This window comes from Pocillopora verrucosa, chromosome 13 (genome assembly GCF_036669915.1).
Source record: "Pocillopora verrucosa isolate sample1 chromosome 13, ASM3666991v2, whole genome shotgun sequence".
Classification (NCBI taxonomy): domain Eukaryota; kingdom Metazoa; phylum Cnidaria; class Anthozoa; order Scleractinia; family Pocilloporidae; genus Pocillopora; species Pocillopora verrucosa.
This window is the reverse complement of record NC_089324.1, coordinates 464,650-483,432: the sequence shown is the minus strand read 5'-3', so window position 1 is coordinate 483,432 and position 18,783 is coordinate 464,650. Positions and strand designations below refer to the sequence as shown.

At 37.2% G+C, this 18,783-nt stretch overlaps 1 protein-coding gene across 1 annotated transcript; it reads left to right on the top strand.

Moving 5' to 3' along the window:
* The first annotated feature begins 1,596 nt into the window (after nt 1-1,596).
* On the top strand, nt 1,597-10,145 carry LOC131789533 (uncharacterized). The gene is made up of 9 exons (XM_059106680.2): nt 1,597-1,861; nt 4,238-4,495; nt 5,030-5,253; nt 5,899-5,993; nt 6,559-6,715; nt 7,056-7,119; nt 7,374-7,660; nt 8,325-8,499; nt 8,702-10,145. Exons 1-9 carry the CDS (start codon nt 1,762-1,764, stop codon nt 8,914-8,916), a joined length of 1,575 nt encoding a protein of 524 aa, XP_058962663.1. The 5' UTR covers nt 1,597-1,761; the 3' UTR covers nt 8,917-10,145.
* Nucleotides 10,146-18,783: the final 8,638 nt, after the last annotated feature.

The window sequence follows — 18,783 nt, the reverse complement described above, 5'->3', positions numbered from 1 at the left end:
AACTTCTAATTAAAGTTAATTTAATTTAATATCAAAAACTTCCAATATTGCAAAGTATCTTTCACATACTTCTTCCAGTATGCATTGTCTTCACGTCTCAGCGGTTTTTGTCGTCAAAACAATGTGTTACCTGCCGGGTGATGTGCGCACGCGTAGTTTGGTGCAATAGAGCAAAGTAAAACTGTTTTGAAAGCTTCTCGATTATCGCAGCGTTAATAAGGATTGGTGCATGGGCAGTGTGGCCCTACTAGCCAAAAGACTGGTCATTATCTATCGCCTGAAGTGGAGGGGGAGGGGGGATTTCGGCTGTGTGTCACTGAAAAAAATTCACCTGATTCTCCATAAGGCTCTGTAGTATTTAAATGATCCATCTCATTGGCAGCCAATTTTCGACTGATCCCTCCTCTGTCCCCCCCCCCCCGAATAAACATGTGATTCCCCACAAATTTTGCGACCCCCTCATGATCAATAATGACTGGTCGTCAATTGGGCCACTTCACTCCTCGTTCTTACGAAAAGTTAGCTTCTCATATCCATAAATTGTGGTGGAAACTGTTGGAGATATAGGGAGGTCATTGCCTTGTATTTTTCAACTCTCTGAGTTCTTGGTTGATCGCCGCCTCATTGTTTTTCTAGAACAGAAGTCCTATTATCTCGAACCTTCGCTTGGGACAAACCAGATGCTCTGAGTTGCTTAATGGCACACATAACGAACTCTCCCAGAATTAATGATGGAGACATTCCCCTCTTGTTCACCATTCAAGATTGGATTAGATGTTTAGCTTTCTTGTAGGAATTAAAGCTCATCGTAATGGTTATCTCTCTCCACCCTCAGCATCTATAGACGTAACATCAATCCTTCTTCCCGTTATAAGAATATTGTGCAATCATCGTGAATCATTATTTATTTATTTGGAAAGCAAACAGAAACTTTGCACTGTCACTTCGAAGTTCTCATCTGTCAGAAGTTTCTTAACATCCAATCGAAATTATTACTTGCGTTCCTATTCAGGCTATATTTTTTATAACAACCATTTTGAAATTTCACTATTTGGCATGCTCTTTAAGATTTAGAAAAATCATCCCTCGACCTAGTATTTCGATCAAAATTCTGCAAAAAATTAAAATATATTGGGAAGATATGAGTTAAATTTGAAGAATAGGTGTGCTTTCAAGTGTTTAGTTTAGTTCTTTTTTTCATCGTCTTGTTTCTCGATGCTCAGCGTGTGTTTCTTTCTGCTTTAGGCGATTCTAATAACAATCGTCACATTTACATGTTCAGTTTTGAAATACAAAAACAGTTTACATACGTCTCTAAGCATCTGAAAGGGAACACCTGTCTTTGTTCTTTCTGCTCATGCGCAAACTTAGACAAAAGAGTTTTACTTTTCCAACATAAACTTCTCCACTGCGAAATTCTGATCCGATCTATTTTAATAACTTGAGCAAAGGAACGATGTAAATATTCAGAAAAAACGAAAGAGAATAAGTATTACTGAATTAAACAGGCTTTTCGTGTGTCAACTATAAATAATAAATGAGTCTAATCCCCAAGGTATACACACGTCCAGGATATGTGATTCGACTCAACAAATTTGCATTTTCGCAGAGCCTGTCAAATTTTCCATTCGAACTGAGCGACTCTCTCAAGTCCTACCAGAAAGCGCTGTGATACCTCTGTGAATAAGTATTCGTTTCTGTAAAGAATATCCTTATCTTCAACGGACAAACGAGGATCTATTGAAGAATTCTCGTAAAACTATGAGGGTTTTCTGTTGTCCCGCATTTGTGTATGTTGTATCCTTCATTATACTCAGCCATGTTGAAGTAGTGGCAAGTAACAACGGCACTAATGGATCCGGTAAGTATATTTTTAGTTCAATATCGCCAGGTATTTTCATAGCATTTCATCCACTGACCATTGCAAAATTTCGTGTAATTTTCGCTGGAACGCTAAGCGTCGAAATACGACGAATTAAACGCCGCTTTAAATGGGTATACATTTTTATTATTCGCGAGCAAGAATGTTAATTACAAACCTTGTATTTATCGATAGTGGTTTAAGCAACGATTTCCCACTAAGAAGAGTTCTTCAGGAGGTTTTCTGCGATAAAAATGCATCCAATTTTTGGAAAGAATCCCACTGGATACAATTCTCGAAATGATTTTCAGCTTTGTTCATTAAACGGGTATAACTTATTGCCCAAAGCGCAGCCAATGTTTATTTTCGCTTTGGTGGTACATGACTTTAAGAAAAGTCACCGTTGAATTTTTGCGTTCTTTTAAAACGTTTTGGAAAAGCTCTTCATCTAAGAAATTTGGCATTCGTTTAGGCGCAACACACTCAAAGGCTAACGTGCCATTCTTCAGAATCAGAGAACTTGCACAAATCCGAAATTTTTCTTGCTTTTAATAATTAATATTCGTATGTCTTCTCCGAAGATAGTGAAGACACACGACATAATGAGAATTTTTTAATATATTTCTATTAAACTTACCAACTTCAGTTCCGTCCGTTTTTTATTTCTCGGTAGTTTAGATGGTTCTGCAGGTTTGCCGATTAGACTAAAATTTAAGACATTCTCGACAATGGTCAAAATTACTTCTTTTCGTTTCTTAAAAGAGAGTCTCGATGCGTTAATGGCTTTTACGGCTAAAGCTTAAAAATTTTGGCCACTTTACAGCTAACGGTTGATGTCTTTAAATTGTGATCACATGAAATATTTTTACGGTTGATTTTTGTACGACTGACGGACCCTCCTACAATTTCAAATACATTTTTGACAAATACATGACAAAATCTGGAAGACAATCAACAAACATGAGGATAACAGTTCTTCAGGAGTAAATAAAGTTCATTTTTTATTTAAGTCTCCCTTTAATAAACGGTAGAAACCGCGAGACTATTTTTAGATACAAAACCGTTTTTGTTAGAAGATAGTCGAAGTAATCCTGAAGATAAATAGGCTTTAGCTTATCTTGCATGATTCAAAACATTATTAACATAAATATGTAAAATGGTGGGGAAGTTTTTCTGCGAAGACATTCACTGGCTTCCTAATTGCGTGGTTGTTAATTACAGGAAGTTGTACGATACTTTAAACCGGAATATTCTACAAGCCCTCACTTATACACAAACGAAAATGATAAGAGTATGTTTCATAGAAAAATCAAGCTTCACAAAAGTTTAAAGAGAATCAAAAGAAAGTTGATTTGTGTAGTATATTCTGGCAATATCCTTATTATGCTTTCCGCTACGAATTGTTAAGATAGCTGAATTTTATTTGGCCTTTTTTTTTTTTTGTCAAGGACAGTCGTTTCAAAATTCATCTGTATGAAAACGGTTTAAAAAAGAACAAAACTGCAACGCACGATTTAGCTAATAAAAGATCTATTGAATGAAAGAGAAAAATGATAATCCAAAGAAATACCATCGATATGTAACAGGGACACCCAAATTAGTTCTCGCGATTTAAAATATTGTAGTATTATGTTTTCAGATATCTGTTTGTGTCAATTCACATCGGAAAGAGGACTTTGACACTTAAAATAGAGACATATGTAGGTTTTGAAGACACAGAGTAACATGATCTTGAATTGGACTATGTAGAGCAATTGGAATCTTAAAGAACGAGTATGAGAGTGAAATTTGCAAAGTTAAATTAACATTGTGTTTAAGATTATAGATCTTATAGTAGATTATTTCACATTTCCTGTTCTCAGGATTCCTTGCAATTTTCATCTGTCCCTCGCCCCTTTCACAGAGTAATCTTAATTCGTGAAGTTTCAGATCTTCAAACTCTCCAATTTATGTGTTCAACAGTCTAAGATCGCGGTGGCCAAATAACACATCTTTCCATGCGGTGCAAATAAAAGAGGAAGAATATTAATCTGGCACGTTTGTTTCTTTTTATGTTGTTTTCTTCATGATCATGGTGATTTACATTTTTTTCAGTGACGTACGCCCGGTTGCCCAGCAATCATCCCTCTGCATAATTACCTTAGAAAATATACCAGTACTGGAAATGTTTGAACAAAACCTGGAGTTAATGACCTGATTAAATATTCATAAAGAGACCAAAAAAGGTTGCAGTTGGGGAAAATCAACAGCTTGAAAAGTTTGATTCTAATTCTTCAAGACGAAGAAGTTGTGAATATCACTGTCACCTATCGTTTTACAGAGAAGTAATTGGTTATAAATTCTATACGATAACAAATATCTATTTTTTCATTGCAGCACCCCAAGCTACAAGCTGCCAAAAGCAAGTAGATAACAAATGTCCCATGTCATTAAAAATCGACTGGTGGGAGATTCCACCATACATTTACAAAGACTCAAAAAAAGAAGTAACTGGCATCTTTCCAAAAATTCTGGAGAAGCTTGTAAAAGATTGTTGTGATGGCGGCACAGATAAACCAACCTGCGTGAAGCTCAATTTTAGTGAAGTTCCCTCCAATGACTCTGAGGTGGTTAAAAAGCAAATCGATAAGAACGGTACATCTCCATACATCTTTTTACTTACTTTGTTATTGTCAGTTTCTCTACTGCTTCAATATTTTTTCCTTTCATCTGTGCTTTCCTACTCTGCTTTTCTTTCTTGATTAAAGGTCAAATTAGTGTTTTAATAACAATCGAGTCACGAGTTTTCAATTGATTGTCGAAAGTAATTCGGAATTGTTCTGTTTTTGCCCTACTTCACTTTGGTCCACAGAACTTGCACCATTCTCTTAACCAATCAGAAGGGTCGCCCGCGTTTTCCCGCGCTTGAGGAAGTTTGGTTGTTTTTTCTTCCCTTGTCTTTGGCTCTCTTTCTTCCGATTGGCTGTTGTGGTTACTTTGGGTTCGGTCTTACGACACTCAATCGAAAAGCGTTCTTCCTCGAATATTGTGTTCTCTGAGAGGGAAATCTAAGTGTCTATGTTCTTTTTACGAGAAACTCAAAACAAGAAGAATAGAGACTGATCTTAAAATGATTAAATAATCTACCAAGCTTGTAAGTGAAAGAACAAATATTATTCAAAATAACAGGCACACTGATCAGCATGCCCGTATATGGAGACATGAAAGACGTGACTTTTCAAAACCACCCATATTACCCAGTCGTCGAGTCTCCTGGCGTTGTGTTCATCGTCAAAAAGGAAGATTCATCCAATGCTGCTCAGGCTGTCATGGAGGCTGTGTTCCAGGGATGGCCTGTCCTCCTCCTCACGCTGATCATGGCCGCGCTGTCTGGCATAGTAATTTGGGCACTGGTTAGTACACGAGGCTTTCTTTCTCAACTCTGAGTATCAATTCTCAGCACTGTGTGTCACATATTTCCTATAGTTTTGGCTCAGAAAATATGATGTTTGATCAAAAAATAACGAAGAGGTCATATTTTATTTTCTCAAATCATTTTCCAAAATGTATCGATATGTGGGGAGAAATTCTCTAATGGTTGCTCTCGGGAGTGAAAGCTCCGTAATTGAGGATTACGTTTAACCAAATAAAATTATTCTTATAATATCATTATCATTATTTGAGTCTCGTGAATAACACAACAAAAATACACAATTTTTTTCGACAACATTGCATTATCTGACAATAATAGAATACTCACAGCAGTACATTGCAGTACATTATAGTACTTCTTTACTGACACGACGCTATTGCTAACAGTGTTACATTCTTAACAGGTAATTTTAATTTACATTAAATATAAAACTGCAATGGTCATGGAATTTATCACACGAACTTTCCTAAGAAGCACTCCAAGCTTCCAAGTAATCATTATTAATTCGTTTTTGGAGACATATTTGTCCCATTTCCCCGACACACGGGTGGCTCGAAACCTTAACCCTCATTTAATCTCTATTTTTCAACAAATTCCTCATCAAGGTGTTTTCTTCTTCTTTTAGGACACTTACTGGAATCCTGAAGAATTCCCGCGCTCGTTCTTCAAAGGAACATGGGAAGGTTTTTGGTGGGCATTTGTATCCATGACAACTGTTGGGTGAGAACGTTGTTCGTTGCTTTAGCGTATATTTTTAACTTAATGGTCGTATATAGTGAAAAGTTATTATTTATCGTCGAGGGGGGAGACCTTATCGTGGCATAGCCAAAATCCCCCAACCACCCCTCCCCCTCCCGTTTCCAGCAATAAATGAGGAGTGGTGCTTAAGTAGATTCTGATAAGAGCAACGTTAAATTGATAGAGTGGCATTCCACACTGCCACAGAGCTTTCTGAGTAAATGTCATTTTAGAAAAAATCCTATAAAAGCCAATCTGAACGAAAATGCAAGCCAGCGGCCACAAGCGCAGCGGAAAGGAAGTGAACATGCGACCGTTGATTTTGGTTCTGCGTCTCATTGTTAAAGGGACTGGCACGAGTATTCAAGCGAAATTATAATTCTACAACCGTAGCAAAGCTTTGCGGTTACAACTATGATCCATAACTCAACAGCAGAAAAAAACTGTGGATCAAAACTTTGTTCAGCTTCAACAACAAAGTAATTGAGATCAAAGGAATAAAAAATTGAAAACTAGAGGTTAAACCACGCCTCTGTTTACCTTTCAGGTACGGTGACCGTGCGCCACGATCAGTGCTGGCTCGTACGTTTGCTTTCATCTGGGTTCTCATTGGGCTCGTGATTATATCAATCTTTACCGCTACAGTCACAACGTCGCTCACCGCCATATCGCTTAGCAACGAAATCAAACTGTACGGCTCTGACGTAAGTAAAATAGCTCCAATTGAGAATAGAAATATTTGAAAAGAAATCGTCAAATTTTGACCAGTTTGATCCACGTACGTAACACTTACAACCACCTCAGTAGTAAACGGTGGCACTATGGCGCACAGCCAATCAGAGTAGAGTATTTTGTACCATATGGTACTAATGCACCAATCATATGGATTTTCCTCCAAGATGGCCTCCATAACTTGCAATACTACTTGAAAGACCTGCTCAGTTGCTTTCGTTGAAAAGGTCAAAAATTAGGGTTTTATCCGCTGACTTATCTACCTACTTACGCAGCAAAATGTGCTCTGTTTACCGGCGAAATTTCTATTAGGTTGTCGCTTTGAAGAACACAGAGGAGCAAAGGCTTGGTGTACGAAACAATGCTAAAGTTACAGGTTGGTGACAAGATTTCTCGTGTAATAAATTCACTGTGTTCGTTAACAAAGTAAGACACTTGCATCTAAAATCGCACCTGCCAGTCCAGAGGCAACTCTGCAGATCCATTTTTTTTCCAGGTTGATGTCATCCTCATTCTATGCTTTTAGAGTGGCCGTCACGTCCTTCGCAGAAATGTTGTGACAGCGATTAATCAGAAGTGCACTTAAAGTATTTAACAATGGAGCTTTACATATGTATTCTGACATTTCAGAACTAAACAGCGTCAGTGAACTCAAAGATACTGTTATAAACCAGGAACCAAAAGTTACTGGAGCGCTGCTAGATAGTTATGTCGCAGGCTACTGGGCTAAGGTAGCAGAAGACCCTGTTTTAAAGAACCCGGATCTCCGCGTGGGGACTGTGCTCGATCATCAGTTCGCTTATGGCTTCGTTATCGCTGGTGCTTTGAAAGATGCAGAAAAATGTATGAGGAAGAAGCTTAACAGCATGGAAACCGAAATAACGGGAATCATCCAAGAGCAGGCAAAAACTATGGAGGTAAATGTTTCACGCCTTTTAACTTGAACTCTTTTACATTTGGTTTTTCCATACTTCTTTGACAGTCAGAAGTTTGGGGAAGAAGTGCATATGAGGGTTAGTGTGTTGGACTCCAGTATAAATAATTGGCTTGGTTACCTGATTGTTGTTCTGGTAGGAGGCAGAGTTTCGTACCTTCGGGTAAAAAGCATAACTCATAAAGCGCCTCTTGCCGCCTAGGGGTTAGTTTCCAAACCGATGTGGTGGAAGTGGGGCAACCTTCAACGGGCTAAACATCAGTTAAAGTGAAATACACAACACTTTAAGCTGTCAGTACTTCATCCTACAGACACAAAGACTAGATCAGGTGGTGTGGGGCAATAGGTTCCTTTGCCACCTTGGTATGTTTGTTGCCTACTGATAAATACTTCTTTTGCCAATAGCTTAGCTATTAGGAGGGAGGGAAGTTGTTACTCACGAGCAGAAAAACAATTTGTGAACTCGGGAAGAACCACAACTCAAAGAATAAAAATAGATTTGCTCATGAGCACATCACGTGATGATGGCCCTGTTCCTTGCTCTCCCAGCTTAGCGTTGAGTATATACTCAGGATAATCAACGCTTGATGAAAAAAATGTGCATGAAATTTGAATTGTTTTTTTTACCAAAAAATAAAAACTTTCAGGAACCAGGGGAGAGCGCAGCCGTGGAGAAAACAAACAATCTATTTGATGCCAAATCGCCAATGTTCAGGAAAGCCATCTACACTTGTATCGGACTTGTAGGTGCGCTGACCATATGCGGGCTCATTTGGGAGTTCCTATATTGGCGACCACGTCAGCCTAAAGAAGCAAAGACAGGTAAGAAGCTTTGATTCAATAATACACTCTCACGCATGGGGAGTTATTATTCTTGGCTTGAAATCTCGCAAAGCAATATGACAGTGCAGCAGAAGGCATCTTAATCAATACTTACTCATGGAGTCGGACTGCTGTCGCAGCGATACTGTTTTTAGTTTCCTATGGTGGCTAATTCTTTTGCTTTTTTTTCATTTTATTTCAGAGGTTGAACGGATCGTGACACCAGAAACCTCTTACGAAAACCTAGTGGCCATGCAGTGTGCAGAAATCGAGGAGGCCATGATGAATGAGGTTCAACGATTTTACATCGCTTGGAACAAGAAACTGGAAGAACTAAAGCGCCGCAACGGACAGAGTCCAGGTGACGTGAATGTAATTGGTATGGGGGTGAGTGGAGGCGACATGAGAAGCATGTGATGAGAGCTGTGCGGGAACGACACGGTCAGCATTAGCGAAGCATTTATTGACAACACTTTTCATAGGCTACTGTTAGGAACTATTAATGGTCAGAGCATGCGTAGATCTGACGAACTTACGAGATAAGCATCGAAACCCGAAACTGAAGGACACTGTAGTTAACTGCATTGAGGTTTCCTCCACTACAAACAACCGAGTAGAAGAATGTAGAACCTGTATTAAACGAGTGACATAAATGCAAACGACGTTTGCCTCTAGACTTACATCGCACCTTTAAACCAAACTAAGGAGTGTAAGCGTCTTTATCCCAAGTCTCTCGTCATTGTCAATACTTTAAGCTAATGCTGGACTTTTTAACAGGCCAGGAGCCTGTTACGTTCCCTACATTGTAAATAGTGTTCCATTACCACATTTGCAGCCATTTCCTGCGTTACGTAAAGAACTGCCAACTTTTATCTCATAATTTTGCTGAAACCTTTCGTATTATGCAAATGACCCGCCAATCTCGTCAACATGATAGCGATTACGAGGCCGTAGGTCAAAGGTAAACTAACCTCTATTAGCAGAGCTCTAAATACCAGTGCTTTTAAAAATATTACATAAAACATTTTCATAAGTTTTTGAGCTTAGATGAAACACTAAATTTTTTAGATTCGTAAAAAGGTTATCACCATTATTTAGTCATTGTTAAAACAGTCTATATAGCGTTGGCAGATAAGGAATGGAGGGTAGAACCCCTATCTCTCTTCCTGAGTTTATATTGTGCCGGTGGAGACCCCCCCTCCTTGTCTTTGATCTCCACCACCTCCCTCCCGCCTTCCTCCCCCCCTCCACCCCCCTCGTTACCTGAATTTCTGGATGTGCCAAAGCTATGGATATAACCATGAAGATTATTAACATAGGAAAGTATTTATGATTTAAGCAGATGACAATGGACATTGGATTGGGCCACTGATGAAGGAGCCTTTCGGGAAGACGTGAATGTGTGCGTTCCTGAAAAAAAAACCGGCCTTCATATTTAGTACACACTCGTTAACGTTTCATGTAAAAAAGTTGGAAGAAGTCTTTTGTAATGTGATTAGAGCAAGTCTCTAATTCTCTAACCCTTTTTAAACACCTTGGAAACAAAATAGGTGAAAGTGTCATATGCTAGATCAATCATACAAAATTCACATTGCACATGGTAGTTTACGTAGAATATGCAAATAAAAAGGTTAAGAATACCATAATATGAGTCACGTGTTTTCATTACTTTACAGATTTTTCACTTGCAAATGTTGAAACAATAAAATTCTCTGGAGGAGCTAAAGCGAGGGGTATCGCAGTGGTAACTGAAACCTCATGAACAGATTCCTTATTTTTCGTGGGCCGAGAAAATCCCCTCTTAATATTAAAACAATCGAATTTTGTTAATTAGTCTGAAAAGTATTTTTAGATTTCAGCCAACAAGTTGCTAAAAGCTCATTAACAAATTTCTATTGTTTCAATATTCATGCTTTTATTTCTTTGTCAGATGGAGGAATTCGGGGACAACTTTTAGCTAGTTGGAAAGAGCCAGTATTTTTGAGTGGGACAAGAAAATCCCCTCTGAATATTGAAACAATAGAATCTTGTTAATGATATTTGAAAAGCTACTTTTAGCTATACTTCTTACAAGATGCCAAAAGCTCATTAGCGATTTTCTATTGTTTCAATATTCATGCGTTAATTTTCTTGTAAAAAGGGGGAATTCCGGAAAAGTCTTTGGCTCTTTTGAAAAAGCATGACTAGCTTTGGACTGTGTGCTTGTATCAAAGTTTTAGCTTTTTGAAAGACCGAGAAAAGCCCCTCTGAATACTGAAAGAATAGACGTTTTTCTAATAAGTTTGAAAAGTAGTTTTAGCTTCAGGTTCCTACAAGATACCAAAAGCTCATAAACGAATTTCTATTGTTTTAATATTTATGCGTTTATATCTCTGAATAATGGAGGAATTCTCAGACAATTTAAAGTGCGTGAGGAACAGCGTGATAAGCTGTGTATTGTATGAAAATGTAAGAGGTAGAGCTGTCTAGCGGGACAAGAAAACCCCCTCTGAATATTGAAACAATAGAGTTTTGTTTATGAGTTTGAAACGCTAGTTTTAGCCAGTACTTCTAACAAGATGCCAAAGCTCATTAACAATTTTCAATTGTTTCAATATTCATGCGTTTATATCTTTGTGAAAAGGGGGAATTCTGGAACACCCTCTAGCTTGTTAAAAAGAGCGTGGTAAGCTGTGTATAGTGCGCAAATGTCAAAGTTTCAGATCTTTTGTGGGCCCAGGAGATCTCCTCTGAATATTGAAACAATAGAATTTTGTTAATGAGTTTGAAACGCTACTTTTGGCTAATGGTTACAAGATGCCAAAAGCTCATTAACCAATTTCTATTGTTTCAATATTCATGTGTTTATATCTTTGTGAAAAGTGTGAATTCTAGACCACTCTTTAGCTTGTTAGTAAGAGCGTGGTAAGCTGTGTATTGTGTGCAAATGTCAGTCTCAGCTCTTTTGTGAGCTAAGAAAATCCCCTCTGAATATTGAAACAATAGAGTTTTATTAATGAGTTTGAAACGCTAGTTTTAGTTAATGGTTCCTACAAGATGCCAAAGGCTCATTAACCAATATCATGCGTTTCTATCTTTGTGAAAAGGGGGAATTCTGGAACAATTTATGGTGCGTTAGAAAGAGAGTGGTAAGCTGTGTATTGTGCGCAAGTGTCAAAGTTTCAGCTCTCTTGTGGGTTTAGAAAATTCCTCTCTGAATATTGAAACAATAGAATTTTGTTAATAAGTTTGAAACACTAGTTTTAGCTAGAGGTTCTAACAAGATGCCGTAAAGCTCATTAACAAAATTATATTGTTACAATATTCATGCGCTTATATCTTTGTGAAAAGGGGAATTCTGAATCACATTTTAGCTTGTTCGAAGGAGCCTGGTAAGCTGTGTACTGTGCACAAATGTCAAAGTTTCAGCTCTTTTGTGGGCCAAGAAAATCCCCTCTGAATATTGAAACAATAGAGTTTTGTTAATGAGTTTCAAACGCTAGTTTTAGCTAGTGGTTCTTACAAGATGCCAAAGGCTCATTAACCAATTTCTATTGTGTTGATATTCATGCGTTTATATCTTTGTGAAAAGGGAGAATTCTGAAACAATTTATGGTGTGTTAGAAAGAGCGTGGTAAGCTGTGTATTGTGCGCAAATGTCAAAGTCTCAGCTCTTTTGTGGGCGAAGAAAATCTCCTCTGAATATTGAAACAATAGAGTTTTGTTAATGAGTTTGAAACGCTAGTTTTAGCTAGTGGTTTTTACAAGATGCCAAAGGCTCATTAACGATATTCTATTGTTACAATATTCATGCATTTATATCTTTGTGAAATGGGGGAATTCTGAAATAGTTTATAGTGCGTTAAAAAGAGCGTGGTAAGCTGTGTATTGTGCGCAAATGTCAAAGTCTCAGCTCTTTTGTGGGCCAAGAAAATCCCCTCTGAATATTGAAACAATAGAGTTTTGTTAATGAGTTTGAAACGCTAGTTTTAGCTAGTGGTTCTTACAAGATGCCAAAGGCTCATTAACCAATTTCTATTGTGTTGATATTCATGCGGTTATATCTTTGTGAAAAGGGAGAATTCTGAAACAATTTATGGTGTGTTAGAAAGAGCGTGGTAAGCTGTGTATTGTGCGCAAATGTCAAAGTCTCAGCTCTTTTGTGGGCCAAGAAAATCCCCTCTGAATATTGAAACAATAGAGTTTTGTTAATGAGTTTGAAAGGCTAGTTTAAGCTAGTGGTTTTTTAAAAGATGCCAAAGGCTCATTAACCAATTTCTATTGTGTTGATATTCATGAGTTTCTATCTTTGCGAAAAGGGGGAATTTTGGAACAATTCATGGTTCGTTAGAAAGAGCGTGGTAAACTGTGTATTGTGAGTGAGTGTTAAAGTTTCAGCTCCTCTGTGGGCCAAGAAAATCCCCTCTGAATATTGAAACAATATAGTTTTGTTAATGAGTTTCAAACGCTAGTTTTAGCTAGTGGTTCTTACAAGATGCCAAAGGCTCATTAACCAATTTCTATTGTCTCAATATTCATGCGTTTATATCTTTGTAAAATGGGGGAATTCTGAAATAGTTTATAGTGCGTTAGAAAGAGCGTGGTAAGCTGTGTATTGTGCGCAAATGTCAAAGTCTCAGCTCTTTTGTGGGCCAAGAAAATCCCCTCTGAATATTGAAACAATAGAGTTTTGTTAATGAGTTTGAAACGCTAGTTTTAGCTAGTGGTTTTTACAAGATGCCAAAGGCTCATTAACCAATTTCTATTGTTACAATATTCATGCGTTTATATCTTTGTGAAATGGGGGAATTCTGAAATAGTTTATGGTGCGTTAGAAAGAGCGTGGTAAGCTGTGTATTGTGCGCAAATGTCAAAGTCTCAGATCTTTTGTGGGCCAAGAAAATCCCCTCTGAATATTGAAACAATAGAGTTTTGTTAATGAGTTTGAAAGGCTAGTTTTAGCTAGTGGTTTTTACAAGATGCCAAAGGCTCATTAACCAATTTCTATTGTCTCAATATTCATGCGTTTATATCTTTGTGAAATGGGGGAATTTTGAAATAATTTATGGTGCGTTAGAAAGAGCGTGGTAAGCTGTGTATTGTGCGCAAATGTCAAAGTTTCAGATCTTTTGTGGGCCAAGAAAATCCCCTCTGAATATTGAAACAATAGAGTTTTGTTAAGAGTTTGAAACGCTAGTTTTAGCTAGTGGTTTTTTACAAGATGCCAAAGGCTCATTAACCAATTTCTATTGTGTTGATATTCATGAGTTTCTATCTTTGTGAAAAGGGGGAATTTTGGAACAATTCATGGTTCGTTAGAAAGAGCGTGGTAAGCTGTGTATTGTGAGTGAGTGTTAAAGTTTCAGCTCTTCTGTGGGCCAAGAAAATCCCCTCTGAATATTGAAACAATAGAGTTTTATTAATGAGTTTGAAAGGCTAGTTTTAGCTAGTGGTTCTTACAAGATGCCAAACGCTCATTAACCAATTTCTATTGTCTGAATATTCATGCGTTTATATCTTTGTGAAATGGGGGAATTCTGAAATAGTTTATAGTGCGTTAGAAAGAGCGTGGTAAGCTGTGTATTGTGCGCAAATGTCAAAGTCTCAGCTCTTTTGTGGGCCAGGAAAATCCCCTCTGAATATTGAAACAATAGAGTTTTGTTAATGAGTTTGAAACGCTAGTTTTAGCTAGTGGTTCTTACAAGATGCCAAAGGCTCATTAACCAATTTCTATTGTGTTGATATTCATGCGGTTAAATCTTTGTGAAAAGGGAGAATTCTGAAACAATTTATGGTGCGTTAGAAAGAGCGTGGTAAGCTGTGTATTGTGCGCAAATGTCAAAGTCTCAGCTCTTTTGTGGGCCAAGAAAATCTCCTCTGAATATTGAAACAATAGAGTTTTGTTAATGAGTTTGAAACGCTAGTTTTAGCTAGTGGTTTTTACAAGATGCCAAAGGCTCATTAACGATATTCTATTGTTACAATATTCATGCGTTTATATCTTTGTGAAATGGGGGAATTTTGAAATAATTTATGGTGCGTTAGAAAGAGCGTGGTAAGCTGTGTATTGTGAGTGAGTGTTAAAGTTTCAGCTCTTTTGTGGGCCAAGAAAATCCCCTCTGAATATTGAAACAATAGAGTTTTATTAATGAGTTTGAAAGGCTAGTTTTAGCTAGTGGTTCTTACAAGATGCCAAAGGCTCATTAACCAATTTCTATTGTCTCAATATTCATGCGTTGATATCTTTGTGAAATGGGGGAATTCTGAAATAGTTTATAGTGCGTTAGAAAGAGCGTGGTAAGCTGTGTATTGTGCGCAAATGTCAAAGTTTCAGATCTTTTGTGGGCCAAGAAAATCCCCTCTGAATATTGAAACAATAGAGTTTTGTTAATGAGTTTGAAACGCTAGTTTTAGCTAGTGGTTCTTACAAGATGCCAAAGGCTCATTAACCAATTTCTATTGTGTTGATATTCATGCGGTTAAATCTTTGTGAAAAGGGAGAATTCTGAAACAATTTATGGTGCGTTAGAAAGAGCGTGGTAAGCTGTGTATTGTGCGCAAATGTCAAAGTTTCAGCTCTTTTGTGGGCCAAGAAAATCTCCTCTGAATATTGAAACAATAGAGTTTTGTTAATGAGTTTGAAACGCTAGTTTTAGCTAGTGGTTTTTACAAGATGCCAAAGGCTCATTAACGATATTCTATTGTTACAATATTCATGCGTTTATATCTTTGTGAAATGGGGGAATTTTGAAATAATTTATGGTGCGTTACAAAGGGCGTGGTAAGCTGTGTATTGTGCGCAAATGTCAAAGTCTCAGATCTTTTGTGGGCCAAGAAAATCCCCTCTGAATATTGAAACAATAGAGTTTTGTTAATGAGTTTGAAAGGCTAGTTTTAGCTAGTGGTTTTTACAAGATGCCAAAGGCTCATTAACCAATTTCTATTGTCTCAATATTCATGCGTTTATATCTTTGTGAAATGGGGGAATTCTGAAATAGTTTATAGTGCGTTAAAAAGAGCGTGGTAAGCTGTGTATTGTGCGCAAATGTCAAAGTCTCAGCTCTTTTGTGGGCCAAGAAAATCCCCTCTGAATATTGAAACAATAGAGTTTTGTTAATGAGTTTGAAACGCTAGTTTTAGCTAGTGGTTCTTACAAGATGCCAAAGGCTCATTAACCAATTTCTATTGTGTTGATATTCATGCGGTTAAATCTTTGTGAAAAGGGAGAATTCTGAAACAATTTATGGTGCGTTAGAAAGAGCGTGGTAAGCTGTGTATTGTGCGCAAATGTCAAAGTTTCAGCTCTTTTGTGGGCCAAGAAAATCTCCTCTGAATATTGAAACAATAGAGTTTTGTTAATGAGTTTGAAACGCTAGTTTTAGCTAGTGGTTTTTACAAGATGCCAAAGGCTCATTAACGATATTCTATTGTTACAATATTCATGCGTTTATATCTTTGTGAAATGGGGGAATTTTGAAATAATTTATGGTGCGTTACAAAGGGCGTGGTAAGCTGTGTATTGTGCGCAAATGTCAAAGTCTCAGATCTTTTGTGGGCCAAGAAAATCCCCTCTGAATATTGAAACAATAGAGTTTTGTTAATGAGTTTGAAAGGCTAGTTTTAGCTAGTGGTTTTTACAAGATGCCAAAGGCTCATTAACCAATTTCTATTGTCTCAATATTCATGCGTTTATATCTTTGTGAAATGGGGGAATTCTGAAATAGTTTATAGTGCGTTAAAAAGAGCGTGGTAAGCTGTGTATTGTGCGCAAATGTCAAAGTCTCAGCTCTTTTGTGGGCCAAGAAAATCCCCTCTGAATATTGAAACAATAGAGTTTTGTTAATGAGTTTGAAACGCTAGTTTTAGCTAGTGGTTCTTACAAGATGCCAAAGGCTCATTAACCAATTTCTATTGTGTTGATATTCATGCGGTTATATCTTTGTGAAAAGGGGGACTTCTGAAACAATTTATGGTGCGTTAGAAAGAGCGTGGTAAGCTGTGTATTGTGCGCAAATGTTAAAGTTTCAGCTCTTTTGTGGGCCAAGAAAATCCCCTCTGAATATTGAAACAATAGAGTTTTGTTAATGAGTTTGAAACGCTAGTTTTAGCTAGTGGTTCTGACAAGATGCCAAAGGCTCATTAACCAATTTCTATTGTCTCAATATTCATGCGTTTATATCTTTGTGAAATGGGGGAATTTTGAAATAATTTATGGTGCGTTAGAAAGAGCGTGGTAAGCTGTGTATTGTGCGCAAATGTCAAAGTTTCAGATCTTTTGTGGGCCAAGAAAATCCCCTCTGAATATTGAAACAATAGAGTTTTGTTAATGAGTTTGAAACGCTAGTTTTAGCTAGTGGTTCTTACAAGATGCCAAAGGCTCATTAACCAATTTCTATTGTGTTGATATTCATGCGGTTATATCTTTGTGAAAAGGGGGACTTCTGAAACAATTTATGGTGCGTTAGAAAGAGCGTGGTAAGCTGTGTATTGTGCGCAAATGTTAAAGTTTCAGCTCTTTTGTGGGCCAAGAAAATCCCCTCTGAATATTGAAACAATAGAGTTTTGTTAATGAGTTTGAAACGCTAGTTTTAGCTAGTGGTTCTGACAAGATGCCAAAGGCTCATTAACCAATTTCTATTGTCTCAATATTCATGCGTTTATATCTTTGTGAAATGGGGGAATTTTGAAATAATTTATGGTGCGTTAGAAAGAGCGTGGTAAGCTGTGTATTGTGCGCAAATGTCAAAGTTTCAGATCTTTTGTGGGCCAAGAAAATCCCCTCTGAATATTGAAACAATAGAGTTTTGTTAATGAGTTTGAAAGGCTAGTTTTAGCTAGTGGTTTTTACAAGATGCCAAAGGCTCATTAACCAATTTCTATTGTCTCAATATTCATGCGTTTATATCTTTGTGAAATGGGGGAATTTTGAAATAATTTATGGTGCGTTAGAAAGAGCGTGGTAAGCTGTGTATTGTGCGCAAATGTCAAAGTTTCAGATCTTTTGTGGGCCAAGAAAATCCCCTCTGAATATTGAAACAATAGAGTTTTGTTAATGAGTTTCCAATTTCTATTGTGTTGATATTCATGAGTTTCTATCTTTGTGAAAAGGGGGAATTTTGGAACAATTCATGGTTCGTTAGAAAGAGCGCGGTAAACTGTGTATTGTGAGTGAGTGTTAAAGTTTCAGCTCTTCTGTGGGCCAAGAAAATCCCCTCTGAATATTGAAACAATAGAGTTTTGTTAATGAGTTTGAAACGCTAGTTTTAGCTAGTGGTTCTTACAAGATGCCAAAGGCTCATTAACCAATTTCTATTGTGTTGATATTCATGCGGTTATATCTTTGTGAAAAGGGGGACTTCTGAAACAATTTATGGTGCGTTAGAAAGAGCGTGGTAACCTGTGTATTGTGTGTGAGTGTTAAAGTTTCAGCTCTTTTGTGGGCCAAGAAAATCCCCTCTGAATATTGAAACAATAGAATTTTGTTAATGAGTTTGAAACGCTAGTTTAAGCTAGAGGTTCTTACAAATTGCCAAAAGCTCATTAACGATATTCTATTGTTTCAATATTTATATGTTTATTTCTTAGTGAGAAGGGGGAGTTCTGGAACACTTCTTAGCTTGTTAGAAAGAGCGTGGTAAGCTGCGTATGGTGCGCAAGTGTCAAAGTTTCAGCACTTTTGTGGGCCAAGAAAAATCACCTCTAAATATTGGAACAATAGAATTTTGTTCACGAGTTTTAAAGGCTAGTTTTAGCAAGTTGTTCCTACAAGATGTCAAAAGCTCATTCACCAATTTCTATTCTTTGAATATTCATGCGTTTATATCTTTGTGAAAAGGAAGAAATCTGGAACAATTTATAATGCGTTGTAAAGAGTGTGATAAGCTGTGTGTTGTATGCAAATTTCAAAGTTTCAGCTCTTTTTTGGGCCTAGAAAATGCTCTTCGAAATCTTTTGTGTTTTAAGCTAATGGTTCTTACAAGATGCCAAAAGCTCATCGACGGTTTTTTATTGTTATAGTATTTCTGCGTTAATTTCTCGGTGAAAAGGGAGAATTCTTAGACAATTTAACAATAGCGCGTTAGAAAGGGCGTGATTAGGTCTGTAATATGTGCAAGTGTCGCAATTTTAGACTGAGAAATTACCCTCTGAATATTCAAACTATAAAATACTTTGGTTGAATTTAATAATTATGTTTAACTACTGGTCCCCTTTAAGTTTCCAAAAGCTTACTAACAAATTTCTATAGTTACTATATTGAAGTTTTTATCTCTCAGAAAATTGAGAATAAAGGACATTAGAACAAAA